We start from the raw sequence: 25,987 nt of genomic DNA, 5'->3' as shown, positions 1-25,987 counted from the left end.
TCAAATTTTATAATCTTTGCAATTCTTTGAGAAACTTTTTCTTTAAAAGTTAATTTTTTTTCCAAAATTTGTTCTAAATAGTTTTAAATTTATTATTGAATTTTGTTTTTAATTCATAAATTAAGTTATACATTATTAGTGTTATTATATTATTTTATTAAAAATCAATTTTCTTTATTTGAAAAATCTACTTCCATTTTGGCTGCCGAATGGCCTTTTTACTGTTTGAAACTGTAATTTTTTAAGATCAAAAAGTCGTTATTTACTATAGTGACAGCTACTAATCACTTATTTTGGATATTAAATTATAAATTATGGCTTTTATACTTTCTACATTGAGTTCTATAATATTTAAATTTAAGCCACCCCGATGTCCGCTTTACTGTTTGAAACTATAAAAATTATCCAGAATCCGAGTGAATATTATAGTTTACTTTTTTCCGTGTAAAATAGTCTTGGTTTGTGTCACGTTTAAGATCTTAAACGAACGACAATTTTAAGACAATTTTAAGACGATTTTTTTTTACACGGGTATCTTCCCAAATTATTGAAAAATAAATTACAAAATAAATAAAAATTTCTCAAATTTTGATAAAATTTTTTTTTTCTAACTTAAACCATTTTTTTGTAACATAAATCATCAAAATTGTAACTTAATAAAACTTGAAAAAATTCTTCTCAAAAGTATCTTCTTAAATTATTGAAAAATAAATTACAAAATAAATAAAAATTTCTCAAATTTTGATAAAAATTTTTTTTTGACAAACAATTTTTTTGTAACATAAATCATTATAATTTTAACTTAATAAAACTTGAGAAAAATTTTTTCAAAAGTATTTTCCCAAATTATTAAAAAATAAATTACAAAATAAATTAAAATTTCTCAAATTTTGATAAAATTTTATTTTTTTTAACTTATTTTTTTTGATAACATAAATCATTAAAATTATAACTTGATAAAAATCTATTTCAAAAGTATCTTCGCAAATTATAAAACAATAAATTTTAATATAAATAAAAATTTTCTCAAAATCTGACAATTTTTACAAACAATTTTTTATTAAAAAATATAAATCATTAAAATTGTAACTTTACAATACTTTAAAAAAAAATTTGTTTCTCGAAATATCTTCCCAAATTATAAAACAATAAATTTCGAATAAATAAAAAATTTCAACAATTTTTACAAAAATTTTATTTTTTTCAAAGATAAAAATTTTTTTGTAAATCATAAATTATCAAAATAAAAACTATATATTTTTCCAAAAATAAAAATATAACTAACTAAATGAATAAAAAAAATTAGCCAATTTTATTCAAAAGTTAAAAAATTCTCCACATATAAATAATTGCCATGATTTTAAAAAAAACTTATCACAAATCGATCACCCACTCAACTAAAAGCAACTGAAGCGTAAAAATGTTCATATGTCGGCTAGCTACCGCATATATAAAAAAAACTTTTTCTTCAGTAAGTTCCAGTAGTTCGCAGTTACCAGAGCGCAGTTACCCACACTCGCTCCCGAGAAATTCTAGATCCACGTCCGTCTTATCTATTTCTGTCGCGTTTACATTTAAATTCTAAAATGTATAAATCCAGCAAGTGAGCAGAACAAGAAACTAACAACTTAGTTAAACATTTTAACAGCAGTTGCTTTTATATCTCTCAAGCTAGCATTTAATTAAAAAAAAAAAATAATGAGTGTCGCGTTCGAGGAAAATTTCATCATCCTGCAGGAAGAGTTCCGGCAAGTGATCCAGGTGATAGCCTGGCCGATAATAATCGTTGGGATCCTGGCGAACGTTGGGGTGGTGGTCAGAATCGTCATCCCGCACGGGACGACGAACCGGAGCAACCTGAGACCCTTGTACCGATCTTCCTTGGTGTCTTTAGCGGCCGCGGACTTGTTGATGCTGACCACGACGGGGACCAACGTCCTGGCGAACGTCTCCGGAAGAACTCACCTCTGGAAACTCCCCTCGAGCGCCTGCTCCCTGATTCCGTTTTTGCAAACAGTGGCGATGATTGTCGCGTCCTTGAACCTCGCATTTGTCGCAACTGACCGGTTCCAGGCGATCAGGGCCCAGGTGCCGTCTTCATCTGCAAATTCTTCAAGCTCCGTCGGGTTCCTGATAGCGACGGTCGTCTTCACGTGGGGCATCGCCTTGGGCTCTTCTTATCCGGTCCTGAACATCTACAACGCGGAAGCTGTTACGATTATAAACAATTCGACGAATAAAACTTACCCGTAGGTTTTATTTTATTTTACTTATTTTATGATTCTTATAGGTGCATTGTTGGGGAATTACTTGGTAATTATTGTTGTTTTAAATACAAATTTAGAGCAATGCTGTGCCTCGTCAGCAATCGCCAGTCAGTGACTACTATTTACACAGCCTTGTTTACTGTTATTTTTCTGCCGCTGGCTGCGGTGTTTATTGTTGTTTACATTCTACTGGCCCTCAATATTCACAGGAAGAAAATTGGCAACTGTCAGACTTCTGAGTCGACTATCAGTCAAGAAATTTCTACAGGTAATGCTTGAAGGGAATTGTTATTTTTTAATTTTTATAAAAATACAATTAAAAAAAAGTTTGGAAAATCTAAAAATGCACGCCTCATAACGCTCATTCATTTTTAAAAAAAAAAAATTGTGTAATTGATTTAAAAAAAAAAAATTAGAAAAACGGTTGATCCTGAAGGCCATCCCTGCAACTTCCCGCTAATTCCATACTAAGGCGCTTAAAATTGCACCAATGACGTTTTTGAGCTCTTCGAGCTCAAAAATACAACTTATGGGTTACTTTGAGCTCTCCGAGCTCAAAGAGATTGCTTTCCTATGCTTTTGAGCTCTTCGAGCTCAAAAGTCTGATAGAGATTTGATAAGACACTACTTTTTGAATTTTTAAACCGCAATAACTTTTGAATGAATAAACCGATTTTCACGCGGTTGGCAGCATTCGACGCAGTTTTTCAAGCCTCACAAAGAATCTCAAATTTTGAATTGATCGCGCTAGGAATTTCGGAGTTATTCCGAAAAAATACTTTTTTCGGTTTTCTATCGTTCACGATATCTCTCGAACGAATCAACCGATTTTGACCGGACTGGTGGCGATCGACGTGGTTTTTACAAGCTTTATATTAGCTTCACTTGTATGTCAGTTTGTTTGTCAGTTTGTCAGTATGTCAGTAACTCTCCGTGGGTAATCTGCGCGCCTGCGGCCTTCCTTGGTTCTGGTAGCCGTTTCTCAGGCTCGCTCTCCGAAATCGAACTCTGATTCCCCGGATTTATAATATTTATAAATAATTATTTTTTATTAGCTTCACTTGTATGTCAGTATGTCAGTATGTCAGTATGTAACTCTCCGTGGGTAATTTGCGCGCCTGAATATTTTTGATAATCAACAAATAATAGTTTAAAAAAACTAAAAAATCACGCTTTTATAAATAAACCAAACTAAAAAGTAAAAAATAAATAATAGTTTAAAAAAACTAAAAACACGCTTTTTATCGAAAACCAAACTAAAAAATAGAAAATAAATTTAAATTAAGAATAGTGTTAAAAATTTCAATAAATATAAATTAATAATAGTGTAAATAAAAAAAATGTATTTTATTTTAAAAAAAGCGTGGGGTGCTTTTTAAGATATTATCAAAATGATAATCACTCTACTCATATCTGTCAATAAAATATTTATAACTATTGACACCATGCACCTCACGCTTTTTTTAAAATAAAATACATTTTTTTTATTTACACTATTATCAATTTATATTTATTGAAATTTTTAACACTATTCTTAATTTAAATTTATTTTCTATTTTTTAGTTTGGTTTTCTATAAAAAGCGTGTTTTTAGTTTTTTTAAACTATTATTTATTTGAGGTTAAGAGCTGATCAGTTTTTGGAATTGAACCTTTAAGCCGTTTAAGAGTTATTCCAAAAAAACCACATTTGAAAAAAATTTTTTTTTTCAGTTTTTTGAAGATTTCTCAAAATCTATTGATCTGAATCGGTCCAAATAGTTTTCAAAATCTAAGTTTGGTCAAGCCCTTTCGAATGGCACCAACCTCGATGAAATCGGTCACGCCGTTCAAAAGTTATAAGCGGTTCACATAATTTCACACACACACACACACACACACACACACACACACACACACACACACACACACACACACACACACACACACACACACACACACACACACACACACACACACACACACACACACACCGTGACAACCTCGCGGGGATAGCCAGGGAAGCTTCCTGCTACCTTCAAACGTCGAGATCTGATGAAAACTCGATTTTTGCAAAACGGGGTGAAAACAATAACTTCCCGATTTTTGAAAATCTTCGATTTTCTTAGCGGGAAGTTAAAAAGTTTAGAAAATCCAAAAGTGCACGCCTCGTAATGCTCATTCATTTTTTAAGAAAAAAATAAATTGTGTGATTGATTAAAAAAAAAAATATTAAGTAATTTCTTGTATAGAGTATTTTTTATTTTTTTCTAACCCGTCAGAACTCACGTCAATTTTAGTGTCTCACTTGCACTACAGCGCCGCTCTATAAGTCAGATGTTGTTGCGTGAGCAAAATCCTCATAACGTGAGTGCTGACAGGTTAAATAAAGGCGTGTGTCATAGTGAATTTTAATAAAAATTCAATTTAAAAAACAAATACGTAAACTAGGCTACTGATATGAAATATCACACAGAAACAAAAATTTACTTGAATCAAGTAAATAATTTTGAAGAATTTCATCTTCTTGATTTGGGTAGAAAAATTCTTCTAAGAAATTTTTCTTGACTTGAGTAAATCTTACTTGATTCAAGAATTTTTCGTCTTGATTTAAGACAATGAAACTCTTCAAAATTATTTTCTTGGCTCAAGAATTTTCATCGTGATTCAAGCTAAATTTTTTTTCAGTGCACTTAAAATTTTTTTTTGTTAAAATAGCAGCATGAAATGATTTTAGAAAATGTAAGATTCTTTAATTTAAATATTTTCTCGGTGTACTTCTACTTATATTATTGTATAAGTGCAATATGGTTGTAATAAAAGCATTTGAAGCAAATGCTCACGCGCTTAGTGCTATGAGGCGTGCAATTAATATTGAAAAAAAGAGCTTTTTTATTACAAGAATCTAAATTGTAATTTTTCAAATATTTCTTCTTCAGTTGAAGAAATCACATTTTTCTTGCAGTACTTTTTTTTTTTAAATCAAATTTTTTTCTTTTTTTTTCACGTGTAAAAATTGTAAATTTTCTGCTGAAAAAAACAATTTTAAAGAAAATAAATAAGTATTTGATGACAAATAATTATTTTTCTTGTAATATATTTAATCCATCATACTGGCAGAATCGATTAAATATATTAAAATAGAAAAAAACTTTATTTTTTTATACTAAAAAAAAAAAAAAAATACAAGAAAAATAAATTTCTTCAGCTAGAGAAGAAAATTGTTAAAAATTTCTAAAGATTCAAATTCGTGTAACAAGAATCTTTTCTTTTCTCAAAAGTAATTAATTTTTATATTTATTAACCATTAAAATTTGTGTTGTCAATAGCTTTACACCTAAAAACAATTGCAATCTAATGAGTTAATATTTTTAAAATAATTCTAAGACTTATAACGATTAATCTTACTAAAAATAGTCTAATTAATCGCTTTAGGAAGTTTCTAAGTTTAATTTTCTACATTTAGGCTGAAAAAAGTGAATTTATGATTCATACAAATTATACATTAATTGTACGGATGTACGGAATGTTAATAATTCATAAACTATTCAATTATTTTACTTAATTTTTCTTACAATACCTTCAGAATACTTTTATCTACTATCTTGATATTTAATATTTATTAAAATTAATTCTAACATTAAAGCTGTCCTATTTTAAATAAAAAAAACTTCAAAAATTTTAGCCCCAATTTTTTCCGTATTTTTACGTTAATAATAATTTTTTTTTCTTAAAAATTCTTGAAAATATATATCTTTAATGTTTAAATAAAATCTTTTATCAACTTAAATTTTAAATTTGTCCCTTAAAATACAAATTTTATAAATTAATTGAATCTAACCCGGGTCAAAAAATTTAATCTGTTTTATGATTAATAAAAATTTTTAATATTTTTCATTCAATTAAATTTTATTATGTGTATCTATTTATATAAGAATTTAATCTGTTTTTGCCCGTATTATTCCCAATTCAGACCAATTTCAGATCATTTTTAATGTTATAATAAAATTGTTTTCTATTGTTTCAAGACCAAAATCAGACTTTTTTATCACAATCATTTAACTGGTTTTGATCGCATCAAGGTCAAAAACAGACCAAAATTTTGCATGATTTTTAGTCGGTTTTTGATCGCCTGTAGATCAAAAACAGACCTTTTACGAATTAGTAATAATAATAATAATTTTAAATTTAATAAATCAAAGATAGTTAATATTATAAGCCAGCTACCCGATCCAAATTGTTGGAGAATGACTAATTTTTCATTATTAATTGTTCACCATAATATTTTATCGGTATGAATTCTCAATACCATCAGAGAAAATGTAGGTGACGGTAATAATTAAAATTTGTTTAGACAATTATTATTAGAGAAAAATGTAACCGAACAAAAACAGGTTCACTGTAAAAAAATCACGCCAAGTCCACGTTCATAAGACTATTAAGAAAAAAAATTTTTATTTCTTTACAAAAAGATATAAAATAAAAAATTAAAAAATCCAAGTAACCGATATGGTTGTATATGATTTTCGGAAATTAAAAAAAATTTTGTTGTAACCCAGATAGCAAAATGACGTATTAAGTTATTCCGAATGAGCTCAGATTTCTGATTTGGACGTCAGAGTCTACGTCTAAAAGACGTCTTTAAGACCTTCTGAAGAGGTTGAATGCGCCGCTTATTGTAGACTTTAAGAACTCATCAAAACGAGCTCTTAAAGAGCTCTTTTTTCTGAACTCGCACAAATGAATGATTTTTTATCTCTATACGCTATTATAATGATAACAATAATAAGAACACAACAAAAATTATATTAATAATAATAAAAGTAAATTATGAAAAATAATTCAGAGTTTCATGAAGCACCGATGCTGATTTCGAATGTTTATTATTTTAATTAGACCTAATATTGTCGGTTTAAAGAGAGAAAGTGAAAATCGCAATTGCCGTAACTAAGATTCGAACCCGAGTCGCGCGCGTGCTAGATCGATACCTAACCCCCTACGCTGTTCAAACGATATGTTGTTACACATCTCATTATTCTTATAAGCTAAGTTTATATAGTGATGAAATATTGCGATCATTGTCTATATTATTTATTCTATTTGATACTGTGTATCGATAGAGAAAAAGTAACTTTTACGAATATTTATATACTAAAAATATTCAAAAAGTCTACCTGTAATATTTTTAAATAGTATATATAAATTTTGTTTACTTTTCACAATATAAAATCTAATAGATAAATTAATTAATATTAAAAATTCAACAATAATAAATAAGTATATAGTTATAAGATATCGTTAAATTCGAATAAAATGTTTAAAATTGATACATGCAAAGTACTCCTTAAATGTAGAAAGTTCACATAATTTTTTCAGATTAGAATCCAATTTTATTATTTTATCTAAATTAGTTTGATTACGAACCAGATTTTAACATTATTGCCTATTACTTCATAATATAATTTAAAATTTTTTAAAAATTTAATTAACCTGGATTAAGAGAAATGAGTTAACCTATGCCAAGTGTATGTCTATATATTAATCTATTCAAATTGTTTTAAATCATTTAATTCGAATTATTTTTAATCATTTTCAATTTAATTTCTCAATCAGGAAAGTAATAAATGAAAAATGAATAAGATTTTGACAGCTTTATATTAAAAAGAAATTTGTGTTTTTGTTTATAATGTCTATAAGCTCATTATACGCAACTCAAAAAGAAGTCCAAAAAAGGGACTCAGTTAGATGTCAGAAAATTGACTCCAAACTTATGAGTTCATTAAGAGCTCTTAGTTCTGACCTCGTAAAAAAGAGCTCCTTAAGACGTCACATTAGGACTTCTATAAGAAGTTTTTTAAAAGACTTCATACTGAAATCTTTCTGACTTGGATGCTGACTGGGAAATTTAAAAATTAAAAGAAACAATTTTGGAACGTATTTAGTGTGCGTGGTTATAAAATATTTCACTTTTTATGAAATTCCTAAAATCTATCTACACAGTAAAAAAATTTTCGTAAAATTTAACATAAAATTTTGTGTAGATGATTTTTTTACACAAAATTTATGTTAATTCTACACATACTGTTTGTATTGATGAAATCAACATAATTCTGTGTTAAAAGTAACACAAAAATATGTTAAAACTTTCATTGGCTGATTCTCGGATTTCTACACACTTAAATGTTATCCATAACACAAATAAAGTGTTGATTGTAACTTTTTCTTTGTGTTACTCAGATCAGCTGTCAAATATGTGAGTTTTACTAATAATTTAAATATATATATATTTTGTGATTAAAAAAAATACATGAGCAATTGAAAATAATAAATTAAAGGAAAAATGCACATGTAGAAAATTAAAAAAACTGTAAGTTTATTTTCTAATAATTTATTAATTTCAATTATTTATTTTTTTGTCTAATTCAAAAAAATAAATGAAAATTCAGTTAGCCGACATCTGAAAATTTTTACAATTTTTTTTAATGAAAAAATTATTACAAAAAAATTAAAAAAAAAAATTTCACTTGTAGAAAATTTGAAGAATTATTCGTGTAATTTTTTTTAAGTATTTTTTAACTTGTAAATAATTTGTCAAAAAAAATCAACATGTCTGCTAGATTCATAATCATAAAATTTATAATTTTTCTTATTTTATTTATTTCCTCATAATTTAAAATTTATTCTGTCCTCTAGATTCACACTAGAAAGGACATTAACCTTGTAATGAATTTTAACGTTACAATTATGTTATCGGATGTTTTAATATAAATTACCCTTTATTTACTTAGTTTTTAATTGCTATACACTACAATTGTATATTTATTAGCTGCATTTAAGTATTTTACGTAATGACACAAATCAAAATCCACCAAATTAAAATGACGTTGAGGCTATCACATTTACATGTCTATCTTGTGTGGCATACGTGACTATATATGAAGAATTCTTTAACATAAATTTTGTGTTGGTTGGCCAGTAACATTAAAAAAGTGTAGTTTTACTTTGAATTAACACTTGAGTGTGTTAAAAAATGGATGGATTGATCAATACAAACCGTTTGTGTAGAATTAACATAAATTTTATGTAAAAAAAACATCTACACAAAATTTTATGTTAAATTTTACGAAAATTTTTTTACTGTGTACTAGGACTTTTAAAAAAAATTGACGTACACAATGACGCACACCAACGGTCAACCGTTTTCCTAATTTTTTTTTTTTAAATATCGGCGCCGTTTCTTCTTGTCATATGCGCACGCAGCCTAAAAAAATCTAGCTTGATCAAGTGGCGCCATAGTTTTCTCGTGACAAATAAGAAAAGTTCATTTGGCTTTGTACGGTTGTATCGTAGTGAATTTTAATAAAAATTCAATTAAAAAAAAACTACGTTAACTAGGGCACTGATATTAAATACGGACCCAGTTCATCGAATTCTTAAACTAATAAAAAAGGTCCGGTCTTGGAATATCAATTTGTTCGGGAGTAATCGTTGGTACACCCAAAATGGGGTGACATCCGGACGTCCAGGTAAAATTTTTTTCAAAACGTTTTTTTTTTTTCAAAATAGCAACATGAAATGATTTTTGAAAGTAAAAAGATGGTTTAATTTAAGTATTTTTTTGGTGTACATCTACTTATATCATTGTATAAGTGTAATATGGTTGTGATAGAGGCATTTAAAGATCACAAAATTGCTTGAACTTGACGAGTCGAGTATAAAGCACAACCTCACGCGCTTCGCGCTATGAGGCGTGCAAAAATTTAACTTGATCGAGTGGCTGCATAGTTCTCACGTGACAAATAAGAAAAGTTTGTTTGGCTTTGTGCGGTTGTATCGTAGTGAATTTGAATAAAAATTCAATTACAAAAAAAATACGTAAACTAGGGCACTGATATTAAATACGGACCCAGTTCATCGAATTCTTAAACTAATAAAAAAGGTCCGGTCTTGGAATATCAATTTGTTCGGGAGTAATCGTTGGTACACCCAAAATGGGGTGACATCCGGACGTCCAGGTAAAATTTTTTTCAAAACGTTTTTTTTTTTTCAAAATATCAACATGAAATGATTTTAGAAAGTAAAAGATGGTTTAATTTAAGTATTTTTTTGGTGTACATCTACTTATATCATTGTATAAGTGTAATATGGTTGTGATAGAGGCATTTAAAGATCACAAAATTGCTTGAACTTGACGAGTCGAGTATAAAGCACAACCTCACGCGCTTCGCGCTATGAGGCGTGCAATAATACATAAATTGTAATTTGGAGCTTGAAGAGCTCAACAACATTATAAGTGCAATTTCATAGCGCTTAAGTATGGAATTAGCGGGAAGTTACAGGGATCTCCTTCCGGGTCATCCGTTTTCCTAATTTTTATTTTATTTATTTACAATCAGGAAGTTGTCACAGTTGGAGGTGAATATTTCTGTGACATGTGGCTAATGTTTATTTATTTTAATTCAAGATAAGTGACTGAATTCAAGGAGAATTACTCGTAGGCAATATCACTGTGCTGAATTATTTATTTTTTTATCATAATGGCAGTACTTTTATCTCGGATAAAATTTTATCCCGCACTGATAGAAGAATTTGTTTATAGTTAAAAATATTTGTTAATATTTAATAGATCATTTATTAGAGACCGCTTTTTAGTCCTTACCAAATATTTATTAGTATTTAAAAAGATTTATTAAATACAAATAAATCATTTTAAATGCTAAGAAATATTTTTTTAATACTAAAAAGGGGTCTCTAATAAATGATTTGTTAACTATTAACAAATATTTTTTAATACAAATAAATCCTTCTATCAGTGCGGATTGAAAAACTGGCCCATAATTTTTAATGAGATACTTTTGAGTCCAAAAAATTATAAGTCGCCATCTTAGTCGACTTTTGGCCTTCGAACGCTTAGAGTGAAAATTGTAGATCAAAAACAGTATAAGATTTCGTATTGAATTTGAAAACAATACATAAAGTCCATCTACAAATTAACTAGACTAAAAAACGATCAAACTTTTAGAACTTTTTAGTCTCATTAGATAAGAAACCGGATAAAATATTCATAGCTGCTCAATTATTTTACTAAAAAGTTATTTAGACTTAAAAAAGATCAAAAATAATTTGAATAATAGATCAAATACAGATGAAAATGTTTTTAAAAGTTCAAATACACGGGAAAAAATTTCTGGGAAAATTTACGATACAACTATTGTAAAAGCTGGACTATACTTTGATTACTATTAATTTTCAAATATTTTAGAAGAAAAAATACTATTTATTCATGAAAAAATACGATATTACTATTGTAAAAAGTAAGAGATGAAAATTTCCAGTGCTGCCTCTGTATCTTTCCAATAGAACTATAGCAAATTTTACAATAGTTGAATTGGAATGTTTCTCAATTAGTGTGAGTGATGGCCGTGCACAGCGCTAGACTCCGAGTTTATGTAAATTTTAAAGGATATGTGTCTTAGTTTACCTCAGGTAGCGTAGAGGGCGAGTCCCTGGCTGCCAACACAGAGTTCTGGGTTCGATTCCCAGATAGCACGAAAATCTCGGTTTCTTTTTTCGATTACTGTACAGGTACCAATTAGTCCAACCTTCTATCTCTCTCCCTCCCTAATATTTCTTTTAAAAAAACCAACTGTGAATTTTTACAATAGTTGAATTGTAAAGTTCACAAACACATATTGTATAATTTGCTCTATAGTATTCGACTTTTTAAGACTCTTGCTTGTCTTATTTGTTGGATAAAATTTACAATAGTAGATCGTAAAATTACTAAATAAGAAGTATAGTCCACCGTTACTCTTTTTATTTAGTAAAAATTACAATAATAAATTAGTAAAAACTCCTTCAATTTTATTTCCGTGTACAGATCAATAAGTTCAAATGCAGATCATCTAGCTTAAAATCAGTTTAAAATTTTCGACCCGGGAAGTCACTTTGCTTTAAAATTTAACAGCTTAATAATATCTTCACACCTGAAAATAATTGTAATTAAATCAATATTAATAAAATTTTCCAGCATCAACAAGTATGAGCAACAGCGGCCCAAGACCAATGAAGAAAAAAATCCCCAAGCACGTGATGCGTAAACGGCGAACAGTCCGAGTAATCCTCACCCTAATCGGCGTGTTTGTTTTGTGTCGCATGCCCCAGTGGTCATTTCTGCTGGTTAAATTATACGTGAAAGTATTCCATAAATTCTGGTGGCATTTGCAAGTTGTTTTGACATTACTGTCGCTAATAAATGCCGCGGTGCATCCGTTTCTCTACGCGTTTCTCAACGAGGCGCTCTCTCTATTCTCCTGGGTAAATTCTCTGTGTCTGAAGAAAACTACGGAGGCTAATTCTGTTCCTGAAATTATTAGTATTAAAATTCCACGTGGTCCTTATGTTAATTAAAAATTCCATCGATCAAAATTAATAATTAAATAATTAATGATTGATAAATAAATAAATGTAGTCATGTATATTTATATTTATATTCATAAATAAATAATTATAACTCAGTCTCAATAAGTTTTTTAAATTTTTCACCGGGACTGCCAGCTGGTTCATGTTCTAGCAACTGAATAGCGCGTTCCAAATTGAGCCGCCGATCTTCCCCAGGGCACGAAGCGAGCTCTCGTAATGCGACCGCTGTATATAAACCCAGTCTTGTTCCATAAGGATCTAGGATTGATGTCGTTTCTAAGATGCGCAAACATAACTCGCGTTTTTGCGGGTTATCTGAAGACTGCAGTTGGATAAGTGAGTGCGCAACTGCGATGCAATGTTGATGACCGGGATGAAGAAGTACTTGCAATCTGTTTTTTATTTTTTTTTTTTCACTAATTAATCTTGTATTAAATGATGTATAGGCATTAATTAGGGTGACCCAAAAATTTTGTTAAATTTTCATATTTTTGGAAAAATCGATACACGGAAAAAAGTAAACTGTAATATTCACTCGGATTTCGGTTAATTTTTATAGTTTCAAACAGTAAAGCGGACATCAGGGGTGGCTTAAATTTAAATATTATAGAACTCAATGTAGAAAGTATAAAAGGCACAATTGCACGACTCATGATGAGAAGCATCAGAGAGTGCTTTACGATCGAAAAATTTTTTCGCCTCATTTTGGCGGCTATTTTTATTATTATAGCCTTGTTAGTTCACGGAATCAAGATATTTTGCATACTATTGTCGAGATAATTTAATGGAGATTAATTTCATACTTTTAAAAATTGATTTACTGCAATAGAATTGGAAAAAAACACCAAAATAGGTCAAAATTTTTCCTGTCCGTCATGTGTGAAACCCGGAAACACTGTAACTTGTGAAAAAATCCATTATTTGAGTTAAATTTTTTTTAAATTCTAATCGACGATTGTAGGTCACTGAATGCGAATGATTAATTAATTCAGTGTCGTTTAATTGCAATTAATAAAAACGAAAACTCCAAGACTGTATATCTATATATATCCATGTAAAATTAACATATCTATAGATATTATGTACATTTTATTCCACCAGGGGCGCTTGTGCAGTACCTTCCTACTACAGCTGTTTTTTCGGAAATTAATTTTGAACGACTTAAGTTTTTTTTTTTTTTTTTTATATTTCATAATTAAATGAGCATTATGAGTCGTGCACTTTTGGATTTTCCAAACTTTTTATAATTTAATATCGAAAATAAGTGATTAGTAGCTGTCACTATAGTAAATAACGACTCTTTCATCTTAAAAAATTACAGTTTCAAACAGTAAAAATTGTCATTTCAATATATAGTCCATATTATGAGGGGTTACGGTAAACCAGTCAGATCGACAACATTCCGAATTATTAAAACTCTAGAAAATTTAAAATTCCGCTACATTCAAAGCTTATAAAATACATTAGCTTAAATAGAATATCAGCCGAAAAAATTTTGTAAATTATAAAACATCGGGTTATCGAATATAAGTAAATATAAATCTTATATTCCTCAAAAGTTAAAATTAATTTGATTTCGAAAAAGGTTCGTTCCGACGTATATTTATCCGAATACCCATCTATCCGAATAATAATTCGGCCGAAACTTACTCATCCAAAAAATTGGAAATTTTTCTTAGATGGTTCACCTTTACAAGCATGAAATTTGAGTGTTTTATATACATGCTTGTAAATTAAAATAAAATTAATTTTAAAAAATTTCTAATCTAATTATAAAATTATTTACATTTTTTGGCTAAATGAGTGTTCGTCTGTTCATTCATTTTGGCGTATAAATTTTCGTTGTTATGTTTTTTAATTTATCGAGACTTTGTGACTTTGAAAGATTCTATTAATATTGCTTTTAGTTTTTCTTTATTTAAGACTATATTTTTCGGAATTTTCAAATTTGTAAAATTAATTATTTTAAATTACATTTAATATTTACTTTCTAAGTTCTAGTAATTTATAAATTCGGAATGTTATTAGTCTGACTAGTTGACTGCAACCCATTATGAGAAGGGGAACTCAGATGAAAGAGAAGGGGGTCTCACTCTGGGAGAATTTAACATTTGAAACAGTAAAAATTATACTTTTAAAATATAAATTTTACCAGTTCAAGCAAGTCAATAATTACAGTTTGATTTTTAGCGTTGCGTTTAAAATTTACTATTTTATTTTGTAAATATTGACGTTGCTTGTATTAGAAATTTACTAACTTTATTTTATACTTTTTACATATCATAAGATCATTTTTTAGGTACAAAATGATAAATATCAAAGTCTGAATTCTTAATTATTATACTTTAACATTTTAAACATTTACACAGGGAATATTAATGTTTGAAATAGTATTTTCTTTCATAAAAAGAGTTAATCATTACTTATTATAAATCAACTTTTATTTATTACAGTTTACTTTTTTCCGGGTAAGGAATTTTTTTGTAAAAAATTGAATTTCTTTCAAAAAAGGTTTCTTATAATTTTTTTGTTTTTTTTTTTTTTTTCAAAATTTAATCAAAAGTTTTCAAATCAAACTATTTATATTTTAATTTTGGCTACAAAAAATTGTTTTTGACTTTTAATATCAAATTTTGATAAAAATTTTGATATTTATTAAAAATACGGGAAAATTAAAGGGGATCTTTTTTTGTAGGAAATTAAATTCTCTACAAAAAATGTTTTTTATAATTTTTTTAAAATTTAATAAAAAATTTTGATATCAAACTTTCTATATCTTTATTTTGACTCCAAAAAATTGATTTTGTATCTTCACAATTTAATCAAAAATTTTGAAATGAAAACTATAAAACTTTTATTTTGGCTTTAAAAAAATTATTTTTGACTTTCGATCTGAAACTATAGTTAAAATATTGGAGATACAAAAAAATTGATAAAGACCTTTTTAGAAGAAAATTAAATATTCTACAAAAAAAAGGTTTCTTATAATTTTTTCGTTATTTTTTTAAATTCAATAAAAAATTCTGAAATTAACCTTTTTATATTTTAATTCTAGCTCCAAAAAATTGTTTTTTTACTTCTGATATCAATTTCTGGTTAAAATATAAGAAATATGGGAAAATTAAAGAGGTAATTAAACTTCTATAGGAAATATTCTACAAAAAATGTTTCTTATAATTTTTTCGTATCTTCAAAATTTAATAAAAAATTTTGAAATCAAACTTTATATATTTTCATTTTGGCTCTAAAAAAATTTTTTTAACTGTTGATCTTAAATTCTGATTAAAATATAAGAGATACAGGAAAATTCATAAAAAACTTTCTTTTAGAAAATTTAATTTTCTACAAAAAAAGGTTTCCAATAAATGTTTTTGTTTTTTAAAAATTTAATCAAAAATTTTGAAATAAAAAATTCAAAATTTTCATTTTGGCTCCAAAAAATTGTTTTTTACTTTTGATATCAATTTCTAGTTAAAATATGAGAAACTCGGGAAAATTAAAAAAGATCTTTTATAGAAAATTAAATTTTCTACAAATAAGGTCTCATCATTTTTTCATATCTTCAGTATATAATTTAAAATTCCGTATTTACTTTATTTAAGCAAAAATCTCATCAAAAAATTTTTTTAATTTTGAGCAATCTGTTTAAAATTTATTTAATTAAATTTAATAAAAATTACCTAGATAATAAATCACTCAATACAGATTCTTTGGCACTTGCCATCGCAGTTTCAACTTCTTCGCCCAAGCGCTCTGTTAGCTGCATCACTTCTACAGATGTCAGAGTCCCTGAAAAATAAAAAAAAATTACTTTATCAATTCTTTTAATTATACTTATGCTTATCCTTCTTTATCTTCAAATCTTAACTAATAAATTAATTATAATTACAATGAAATAAAATACCTGGACATGAGTCACAAAACCACTCGGTCTCTAAATCCAGCGGATCTCTAGGTAGAACAAGACCGGATCCACAAGTACATTTAAGAGTTCCCAGATGACTTTTTAGTTCCGTTGGATCTTTACAGCGCTTGCAATGACATGCAAAGTATTTGGTCGCTAATAAATGTTCTCGGCGTGCTCTTGTTGACCATAAAACGTGAGTATACGTGGTACTTATGTGCTCGCCTCTGAAAATTTCATTAAAATTAATTTAACTGTCTCATTTTACCTCAAGGACTTTACTCAAATGGTTTATTGTTAATGAAAAAAACAGTAAGTGGCTATTAAAAAATTTCACTTCGCCAATTTAATCATCACTAATTCCAGAAATTCAATCCGTACATACAATGTACGGATGTACGAAAGCTCTATATCTTCTAAACTATGCAATCAATTTACTTGATTTTTTTTTTTTTTCATACCTTTAGAACACTTTTTAACTTCCCGCTAAGAAAATCGAAGATTTTCAAAAATCGGGAAGTTATTGTTTTCACCCCGTTTTGCAAAAATCGAGTTTTCATCAGATCTCGACGTTTGAAGGTCACAGGAAGCTTCCCTGACTATCCCCGCGAGGTTGTCACGGTGTCTGTATGTATGTATGTGTGTGTGTGTGTGTGTGTGTGTGTGTGTGTGTGTGTGTGTGTGTGTGTGTGTGTGTGTGTGTGTGTGTGTGTGTGTGTGTGTGTGAAAGTATGTGAACCGCTTATAACTTTTGAACGGCTTGACCGATTTCATCGCGGTTGGTGCCATTCGAAAGGGCTTGACCAAACTTAGATTTTGAAAACTATTTGGACCGATTCAGATCAATAGATTTTGAGAAATCTTCAAAAAACTGAGAAAAAAAATTTTTTTCAAATGTGGTTTTTTTGGAATAACTTTTAAACGGCTTAAAGGTTCAATTCCAAAAACTAATCAGCTCTTAACCTTAAAAAACCACGTCAATCGCCACCAGTCTGGTCAAAATTGGTTGATTCGTTCGAGAGATATCGTGAACGAAAGAAAACTGAAAAAAGTGTTTTTTCGGAATAACTCCAAAATTCCTAGCGCGATCAATTCAAAATTTAAGATTCTTTATGAAGCTTGAAAAACTGCGTCGAATGCTTCTAACCGCATAAAAATCGGTTTATTCATTCAAAAGTTGTTGCGGTTTAAAAATTCAAAAAATAGTGTCTTATCAAATCTCTATCAGACTTTTGAGCTCGAAGAGCTTTAAAGCATAGGAAAGCAATCTCTTTGAGCTCGGAGAGCTCAAAATAACCCATAAATTGTATTTTTGAGCTCGAAGAGCTCAAAAATGTCATTGGTGCAATTTTAAGCGCCTAAGTATTGAATTAGCGGGAAGTTGCAGGGATGGCCTTCAGGGTCAACCGTTTTCCTAATTTTTTCTACAGACTTTGTGAGTAAAATTTATTAATATCATTTCGCGTTACTAGAACCATAAGAGCGTATAAAAAATTTTTTTTTGCTCCAATCAATGTAAAAATGTTGAAAATATTAACATCTATGGAAAAAACGAAAAAAAAAATTTTTTTTTGTGATACGCCCTTATGGTTTTAAGAAAATATTTTTCTAAAACCATAAGGGCGTATCCTGTTTTTTTCGGTTTATCATCAATTATGGGTCAGAGTAAGAAAAAAAAATTGCAAAGGTAATAGAATATCACTCCACAACTTGATTTATGTCAACAAATATTTATTTAAGTGAGAAAACTACACTGTAAAAAAAACCGGTGTGAGTCCATGCGGTGTACGGTGTTAAAAATTCCGGTGTTAAATTCAACACCGAAATCCGTGTAGCAGTAACACCGGTCGCGGTGTAAATATTTTTTTTCGGTGTTAAATCGGTGTTATAAATTTTCCGGTGTTGATAATATTTTAAGTAACACAATTTTTATAACTAAACTTTTTATGTTTAATAATTAAAGATAAATAATCAAAAAAAGTTAATATTTAATTTAGAAAGTTTAAAATAATAAAATATAAAGTAGATAAAAGTTTTTGATTAAAATAAATACACTGTAAAAAATTTCAATGTAAAAATGGACCCAGAGCACTTTACATGGCCGTGTAATGTGAAATAATGGTGTGAAATTCTCTCGGTGTAAATTTTCGATCCGTGTTACTTTAACACCGTTATTAAAGGACAATTTTAGGACATCATATAGATAATCGGAAACTCTAAAATAGTGGATTTTAGTAATTATTTCATAACTTTCAAGTATTTTTTTTTTAATTTTCGGAATACTTCTAAGATAATGTTAGAATCAATGCAATTTATTTGAAGCAATTTAGTTGAAATTTTGTCCTTAAATCTTAGGTGGAACCTTTTTTGAATAATCTTAAAACATTTTTTTAACTATTTGAGAACAAATTTTGAATACATTTGAGACATTTTTCGGATATTTTTGAGAAAATTTGGAACATTTTTTGGACAGTTTTAGTGTTTTTACAACAAATTTGAAACATTTTTAGAACAATTTTACGACAATTTTGAACGTTTTTTAAATGATTTTCATATAGATAATTTATTTTTGCACAGCTGTAGATATTTAATGTTTAAAACATCCATTATATTGTGAGAAACATCATGGTTACGATAAAAATAATTATTATATTGTTCCTAAACATTTAATATTGTAAATACTATTTAACTTGTTGTAAGGTAAAAGCCCCAGTATATGATCATGTACCAGTATATGATCACTCCATGTATTTGTATATCTATATTCGCAAATATAGGTATACAAATACATGGAGTGATCATATACTGGTACATGATCATATATTGGGGCTTTTACCTTATAACATTCATTAAATCGATTTCTGCGTAATTTTATAAATTGAAAATTCTTAAATAAATGGACACTGTTATGCATTAATGTGTTAAGTGCTATGGAAATCCTATGAACTTAACACATTATTGCATAACAGAGTCCAAATGTTACTTGTCTCATTTTGATAAGTATTGAATATTAATTGTGTTTTATGGATCATGTAATATTCATACTCCGATACGGTGTAAAATTATTCTACTGTTACACCGGTATTACACCGGTTTAACACCGATATTACACCGGTTTAACACCGGATTTTTAACACCGCAAAAGGGCACCGCTACACCGGTGTTAATACACAGGTGTTATAGATGGATAATTTAATTATCTATCGAAGAGCGAAGCGTTTTTTTCAAAATTTTATCTTATTCATGAGCAAAACTCGTTTGAAAATCAACTATCAACCGCTCTTAAGTAGAAAAATTTTTAAATAAAAAAAGTTTACTAGGAAATAATTTTGAAGAGATTCATTTTCTTAAGGGCCTGTTTTTAAACCCAGGATAACAGTATTATTATCATTGCCGGTATATTTATATACATGCAATATATAGATATATTTTATCATTGGATAAAATTTTATCCTGGATTAAAAAACTGGCCCTAAATCAAGTAAAATTTACTTAAATCAAGAAAACCATCTAGAAGATGATGTTCAAAATTATTTTCTTGGTTTAATTAAATTTTTAACTTCCCGCTAAGAAAATTGAAAATTTTCAAAAATCGGGAAGTTATTGTTTTCACCCCGTTTTTCAAAAATCGAGTTTTCATCAGATCTCGACGTTTTGAGGTCCTAGGAAGCTTCCCTGACTATTCCCGTGAGGGTGTCACTATGTGTGTATGTAAGTATGTAAACCTCTTATAACTTTTGAACGGTTAAACCGATTTCATCGCGGTTGGTGTCATTCGAAAGGGCTTGGCCAAACTTAGATTTTGAATACAATTTGGACTGATTCGGACCGATGGATTTCGAAAAATCTAAAAAAAAACTGTAAAAAAAAAATTTTTTCAAAAGTGGTTTTTTTGGAATAACTTTTGAACAGCTTAATCAATCAACTCCAAAAACTAATCAGCTCTTAACATAAAAAAACCACGTCGATTGCCGCTAATCTGGTCAAAATCAGTTGATTCGTTCGAGAGATATCGTGCAGGAAAGAAAACCCAAAAAAGTGTTTTTTCGAAATTACTCCGAAATTTCTAGCTTGACCAATTGAAACTTAAAAATTCTTTATGAGGCTTAAAAAACTGCGTAGAATGCCGTCAACCGCGTACAAATCGGTTCATTCATTCAAAAGTTATTGCGGTTTGAAAATTCAAACAATAGTGTTCTATAAAACTTTTATCAGACTTTTGAGCTCAAACAGCTCAAAAGCATAGAAAAGGTATCTGTTTGAGCTTGGAGAGCTCAAAAAAATACATAGATTGTATTTTTGAGCTCGAAGTGCTCAAAAACTTCGTAGGTGCAATTTTAAGCGGCCAGGTATTAATGGAATTAGCGGGAAGTTGCAGGGATGGCCTTTAGGGTTAACCGTTTTCCTAATTTTTAACTTCCCGCTAAGAAAATTGAAAATTTTCAAAAATCGGGAAGTTATTGGTTTTACCCCGTTTTTCGAAAATCGAGTTTTCATCAGATCTCGACGTTTTGAGGTCCTAGGAAGCTTTCCTGACTATTCCCGCGAGGGTGTCACTATGTCTGTATGTATGTGTGTGTGAGTGTGTGTGTGTGTGTGTAAGTATGTAAACCTCTTATAACTTTTGAACGGCTTGACCGATTTCATCGCGGTTGGTGCCATTCGAAAGGGCTTGACCAAACTTAGATTTTGAAAACTATTTGGACCGACTCAGATCAATAGATTTTGAGAAATCTTCAAAAAACTGAAAAAAAAATTTTTTTCAAATGTGGTTTTTTTGGAATAACTTTCAAACGGCTTGATGGTTCAATTCCAAAAACTAATCAGCTCTCAACTTTGAAAAACCACGTCGATCGCCGCCAATCCGGTCAAAATCGGTTTATTCGTTCGAGAGATATCGTGAACGAAAGAAAACCGAAAAAAGTGTTTTTTCAGAGTTACTCCGAAATTTCTAGTTTGACCAATTGAAACTTAGAAATTATTTATAAGGCTTAAAAAACTACGTAGAATGCCGCCAACCGCGTAAAAATCGGTTTATTCAATCAAAAGTTATTGCAGTATGAACATTCAAAAAATAGTGTTCTATGAAACTTCTATCAGACTTTTGAGCTCAAAGAGCTCAAAAGCATAGAAAAGGTATCTTTTTGAGCTCGGAGAGCTTAAAACAACACACAGATTGTACTTTTGAGCTCGAAGAACTCAAAAAAGCGGCCAGGTATTAACGGAATTTGCGGGAAGTTGCAGGGATGGCCTTTAGGGTCAACCGTTTTCCTAATTTTTTTTTAATGCTTTCCAGTATATATACCCTATAATAAAATATATTTACATTTATATGATTGATAATTGTGCGTTAAAAAGAAATTAACTTGAATCAAAAAAAAAAAATTCTTGAACTAGGGAATAATTTTAAAGAGTTTCGTCTTAAATCAATTAAAATTTACTTAAATCAAGAAGATGTTCAAAATTATTTATTTGATTCAAGAAAATTTTATTAAAAATTCTCACTTTTTAATAGATGTCGCAGCAATAACAATAATCCTCGGCCGCCCTTTGTTATCAACAGAGAAATTATGCCTTGTATTAGCAAGACAAGAGTGTTCCATCAAGCAAGCATGCTGATATATGGCAACAGAACCTTCTGGAGGATTCGTCTCCAACGCATTGACATCAATGAGCCCGCAGATTTTCCTCACAGTGGCTTTATCAATCCCCAGGACATCAATAACCGGCTCCAGCTGCTGAATAACAGCCTCGGTTTCTTCAAAAGCTTCAGTACCAGGTCCGCGATCATCCTCGTGGCTCTGCAGGCTAACTAACGTCTGCCAGCGTGAGTGGCTTCTTTTGTGCACCAGGATCATCCTCAGGACCATCAGGATGTCGTAGGACGGAAGGAGTCTCAGACTCGCGAGCACTCTGCACTCAACTCCGTGCCGGTTTTCATCGACGAGTCCGTCACAGGAGACTTTGCACGCGTACCAGGAACACCCTGGACACCGAACTCGGACTCCAGGCTCTCCACAGCCAACACACACTCGCTCAGTTTGTCTTGCCGGACCCCAGACCAACGGGGTCTCCGCGATCACCAGGTCTCCGGGGTTCAAATCTCGGGCTGCTATCAAGTGATTCCCCAGCTCTGGGGATGTGTTTACTCGCCAGGATCGGCAAGTTAGCTTATGAGATGGCCAATCGTCCCGTTGGTGGGCTGCACTGCAGTAAAATTTTGTCTTGCAACCCGTGCAACGGTGCTTTGCTTCTGATTGACATACTCCGCATTTTCCCGTCTCCATTTTTTTATTACACTGAAATTTATAGATAGAAATTTTTATGAAAATACCCGTGTAAAAAAAAATTGTCCCAAAAATGTCCCAAGCGTGGGACATCCAAACGTGACACAATTTGGGACATTTTTGGGACAATTTTGGGACATCTTAAAAAAAAATTAAAAATTTTATAATAGTGCGTTTAAGTAATTTTTCGTCGATTTTAGGTATTTTTTTGAAGATTTTCAGAAGACTTCACAATTTCATGACAATTTTAAACGGTTTTTAAATGATTTTGAAGAAGATAATTTATTTTTGCACAGCTGTAGATTTGTCTAGAAATTAATGGATGAAACATTTATTGAACATTTTTGGGACAATTTTAGGACATTTTTGGGACAATTTCAGGACATTTTTGGAACATTATTTTAATATTTTTAGGACAATTTTGAACGTTTTTCAAATAATTAAAAAAAAAAAAACAATTTATTTTTGCACGGTTGTAGATTTGTCCTAAAATTAATAGATGAAAAATTTTAGGACATTTTTGGGACAACTTGAGGACATTTTTGGGACAACTTTAGGACATTTTTGGGACAATTCTGTAATGTTTCTACAACAAACTTTGAACATTTTTAGAACTATTTCACGACACTTGAAAAAATATTTAAAAAATGTTCCGAAAATTTCCTAAAATTGTCCTAAAGTTGTCCCAAAAGTTTCCTTAAATTGTCCCAAAAATGTCCTAAAATTGTCCCAAAAATGTCCTAAAATTTTTCATCTATTAATTTTAGTACAAATCTATAAGCGTACAAAAATAAATTATCTTTCTTGAAATCGGAAAAATTTGAAAAATGTCGTTAAATAGTTCTAAAAATGTTCAAAGTTTGTTGTAGAAACATTACAGAATTGTCCCAAAAATGTCCTAAAGTTGTCCCAAAAATGTCCTAAAGTTGTCCCAAAAATGTCCTCAAGTTGTCCCAAAAATGTCCTAAAATTTTTCATCTATTAATTTTAGGACAAATCTACAACCGTGCAAAAATAAATTGTTTTTTTTTTTTAATTATTTGAAAAACGTTCAAAATTGTCCTAAAAATATTAAAAAAATGTTCCGAAAATGTCCGAAAATTGTCCCAAAAATGTCCTAAAATTGTCCCAAAAGTGTTCAATACATGTTTCATCCATTAATTTCTAGACAAATCTACAGCTGTGCAAAAATAAATTATCTTCTTCAAAATCATTTAAAAACCGTTTAAAATTGTAGTAAAATTGTCATGAAATTGTGAAGTCTTCTGAAAATCTTCAAAAAAATACCTAAAATCGACGAAAAATTACTTAAACGCACTATTTTAAAATTTTTAATTTTTTTTTTAGATGTCCCAAAATTGTCCCAAATTGTGTCACGTTTGGATGTCCCACGCTTGGGACATTTTTGAGACAATTTTAGGACAATTTTTTTTTACACGGGTACACAGTAAAAAATTTTACGTCATTGCGTAAAAAATAATTAGTGTTAAATTTTTAACACTTTTATGTGTAAATTTAACATTTATTTTGTTAAATTAACACAAAAAAAGTGTTAAATATTTAACATAAAAATTTTTAATACAAAATTTTTTACTGTGCAAAATTACTGCGTAAAATTAGCAGACATTTAAAAATTTTTAGAATTTCTATACGTAGAAAATTTAAGAAAATATGCCTGCAATTTAAAAAAAATATTTTTTTATTTTTGAACAAATTAATGAAAAAAAAAATTAAAAATTTTTTATACCTAACTTGAATTTTATTTAATAAATAAATTGGTTTCGAAAAATTGCATTTTTTTCATTTTTTTCGCTATAAATTATTGTTATTACAAAAATTTATAAAATTATAAAATCTCTGATAAATTAATATTCATTTTAATGTTTGCTAATTTTGGTATTATAAATTTTTTTTTAATTTTATAATTATAAAATTATTATGAAAAAATATTTTTAAAAAATGTTTATTATTATAATTGATTTGTTACAAAAATTTTAAAAATTGTCAGCAGTTAACTTCTTTATTTTTTTTCTATAGATTAATTATTGTTAATATAAATAATTATTTTTTTGTTGTTATAATATTTATAAGAATACATTTTTTGAACTTACTTTATATATTCTAAGCAGTTAACATTTACCACACTGTCTTGATTCTTGATCGTGACACTACACACTTGGTCAGTTTTAAATATAACTAGATTATAAATAGATCCACTATGGTAGGAAGAAAATTCTACTACTGTAACTTAATTGTTACGTTTTTAAATATGAATAAAAAAATAACTTCAGGAAGTTCCTGTCCGCGTTTAAAAGTACGAAACTCGTAAACAATTCTCTTATTAATTATACAACAAATGTATTTCAGGAAACGCCTATAGATCCGAATTAGTGAAATAAAAAAATTTTCCTAAATAAAAAAAAAACCCTAATACGCTAGAATTATTTAATAAAATATTTTTTCTAATTAAATAACTTGAAAATAAATAAGAATTGATTAAATTTACAACTTTTAAAACTTACAGGATTGTAATATTAAAAACCGCGCCAATATGTTTGACAAAATGGCGAATTGTCCAAATGAAGATATATGTAAACTTTTTTTTAGGTTATTATTGTAAGTAAACACGTAATAATTATTAAAAATATTTTTTTAATTTAAAGTTATATCTTATAAATAAATTAAAATTATTTAAATATATAAATTCCAAAACTTACGAGACTTTACGTATCAAAATGGCGCCAATAAGTTTGACAAAATGGCGAATTGCTCAAATGAAGATATATAAACCTTTTTTTGGTTATTATTTTAATTAATACCCAATAATTATTAAGAAATTTTTTTTTTATTTAAAATATTACTTTGAAAATGAATGAATGCCATTTAAATTTATAAATTTGAAAACTCACTAAATTAGACATCAAAATGGCGCCAATAATTTCGACAAAATGGCAAATTGTCCAAATGAAGATATATAAATCTTTTTTAAGATTATTATTTTAATCAATACCCAATAATTGTTAAAAAATATTCATTTTAATTAAAATATTACTTTAAAAATAACTAAATGGTAATTAAATTTATAAATTTGAAAACTTACAAAATTAGTCATCAAAATGGTGCCAATAAT

General features: G+C 28.8%; 2 protein-coding genes across 2 annotated transcripts; one reads left to right on the top strand and one right to left on the bottom strand.

Annotated features, from left to right (window-relative positions):
* Positions 1-1,485: 1,485 nt before the first annotated feature.
* On the top strand, positions 1,486-12,662 carry LOC123265641 (QRFP-like peptide receptor). The gene is made up of 3 exons (XM_044729467.1): positions 1,486-2,249; positions 2,345-2,535; positions 12,275-12,662. The coding sequence occupies exons 1-3, from the start codon at positions 1,699-1,701 to the stop codon at positions 12,652-12,654; spliced, it is 1,122 nt and encodes a 373-aa protein (XP_044585402.1). The 5' UTR covers positions 1,486-1,698; the 3' UTR covers positions 12,655-12,662.
* A 61-nt stretch (positions 12,663-12,723) lies between these two features.
* On the bottom strand, positions 12,724-25,086 carry LOC123265634 (SET domain-containing protein SmydA-8-like). Its single transcript, XM_044729456.1, has 5 exons — positions 24,969-25,086; positions 22,076-22,869; positions 16,571-16,797; positions 16,347-16,455; positions 12,724-13,058 (listed from the first exon to the last, which is right to left on the bottom strand). The coding sequence occupies exons 2-5, from the start codon at positions 22,855-22,857 to the stop codon at positions 12,752-12,754; spliced, it is 1,425 nt and encodes a 474-aa protein (XP_044585391.1). The 5' UTR covers positions 22,858-22,869; positions 24,969-25,086; the 3' UTR covers positions 12,724-12,751.
* Between the last annotated feature and the right edge of the window lie 901 nt (positions 25,087-25,987).

The sequence above is a fragment of the Cotesia glomerata genome, linkage group LG5, assembly GCF_020080835.1.
Source record: "Cotesia glomerata isolate CgM1 linkage group LG5, MPM_Cglom_v2.3, whole genome shotgun sequence".
In the NCBI taxonomy this organism is placed as follows: Eukaryota; Metazoa; Arthropoda; class Insecta; order Hymenoptera; family Braconidae; genus Cotesia; species Cotesia glomerata.
Note: the sequence above shows the minus strand (reverse complement) of the source record. Positions and strands in the feature narration are given on the sequence as shown.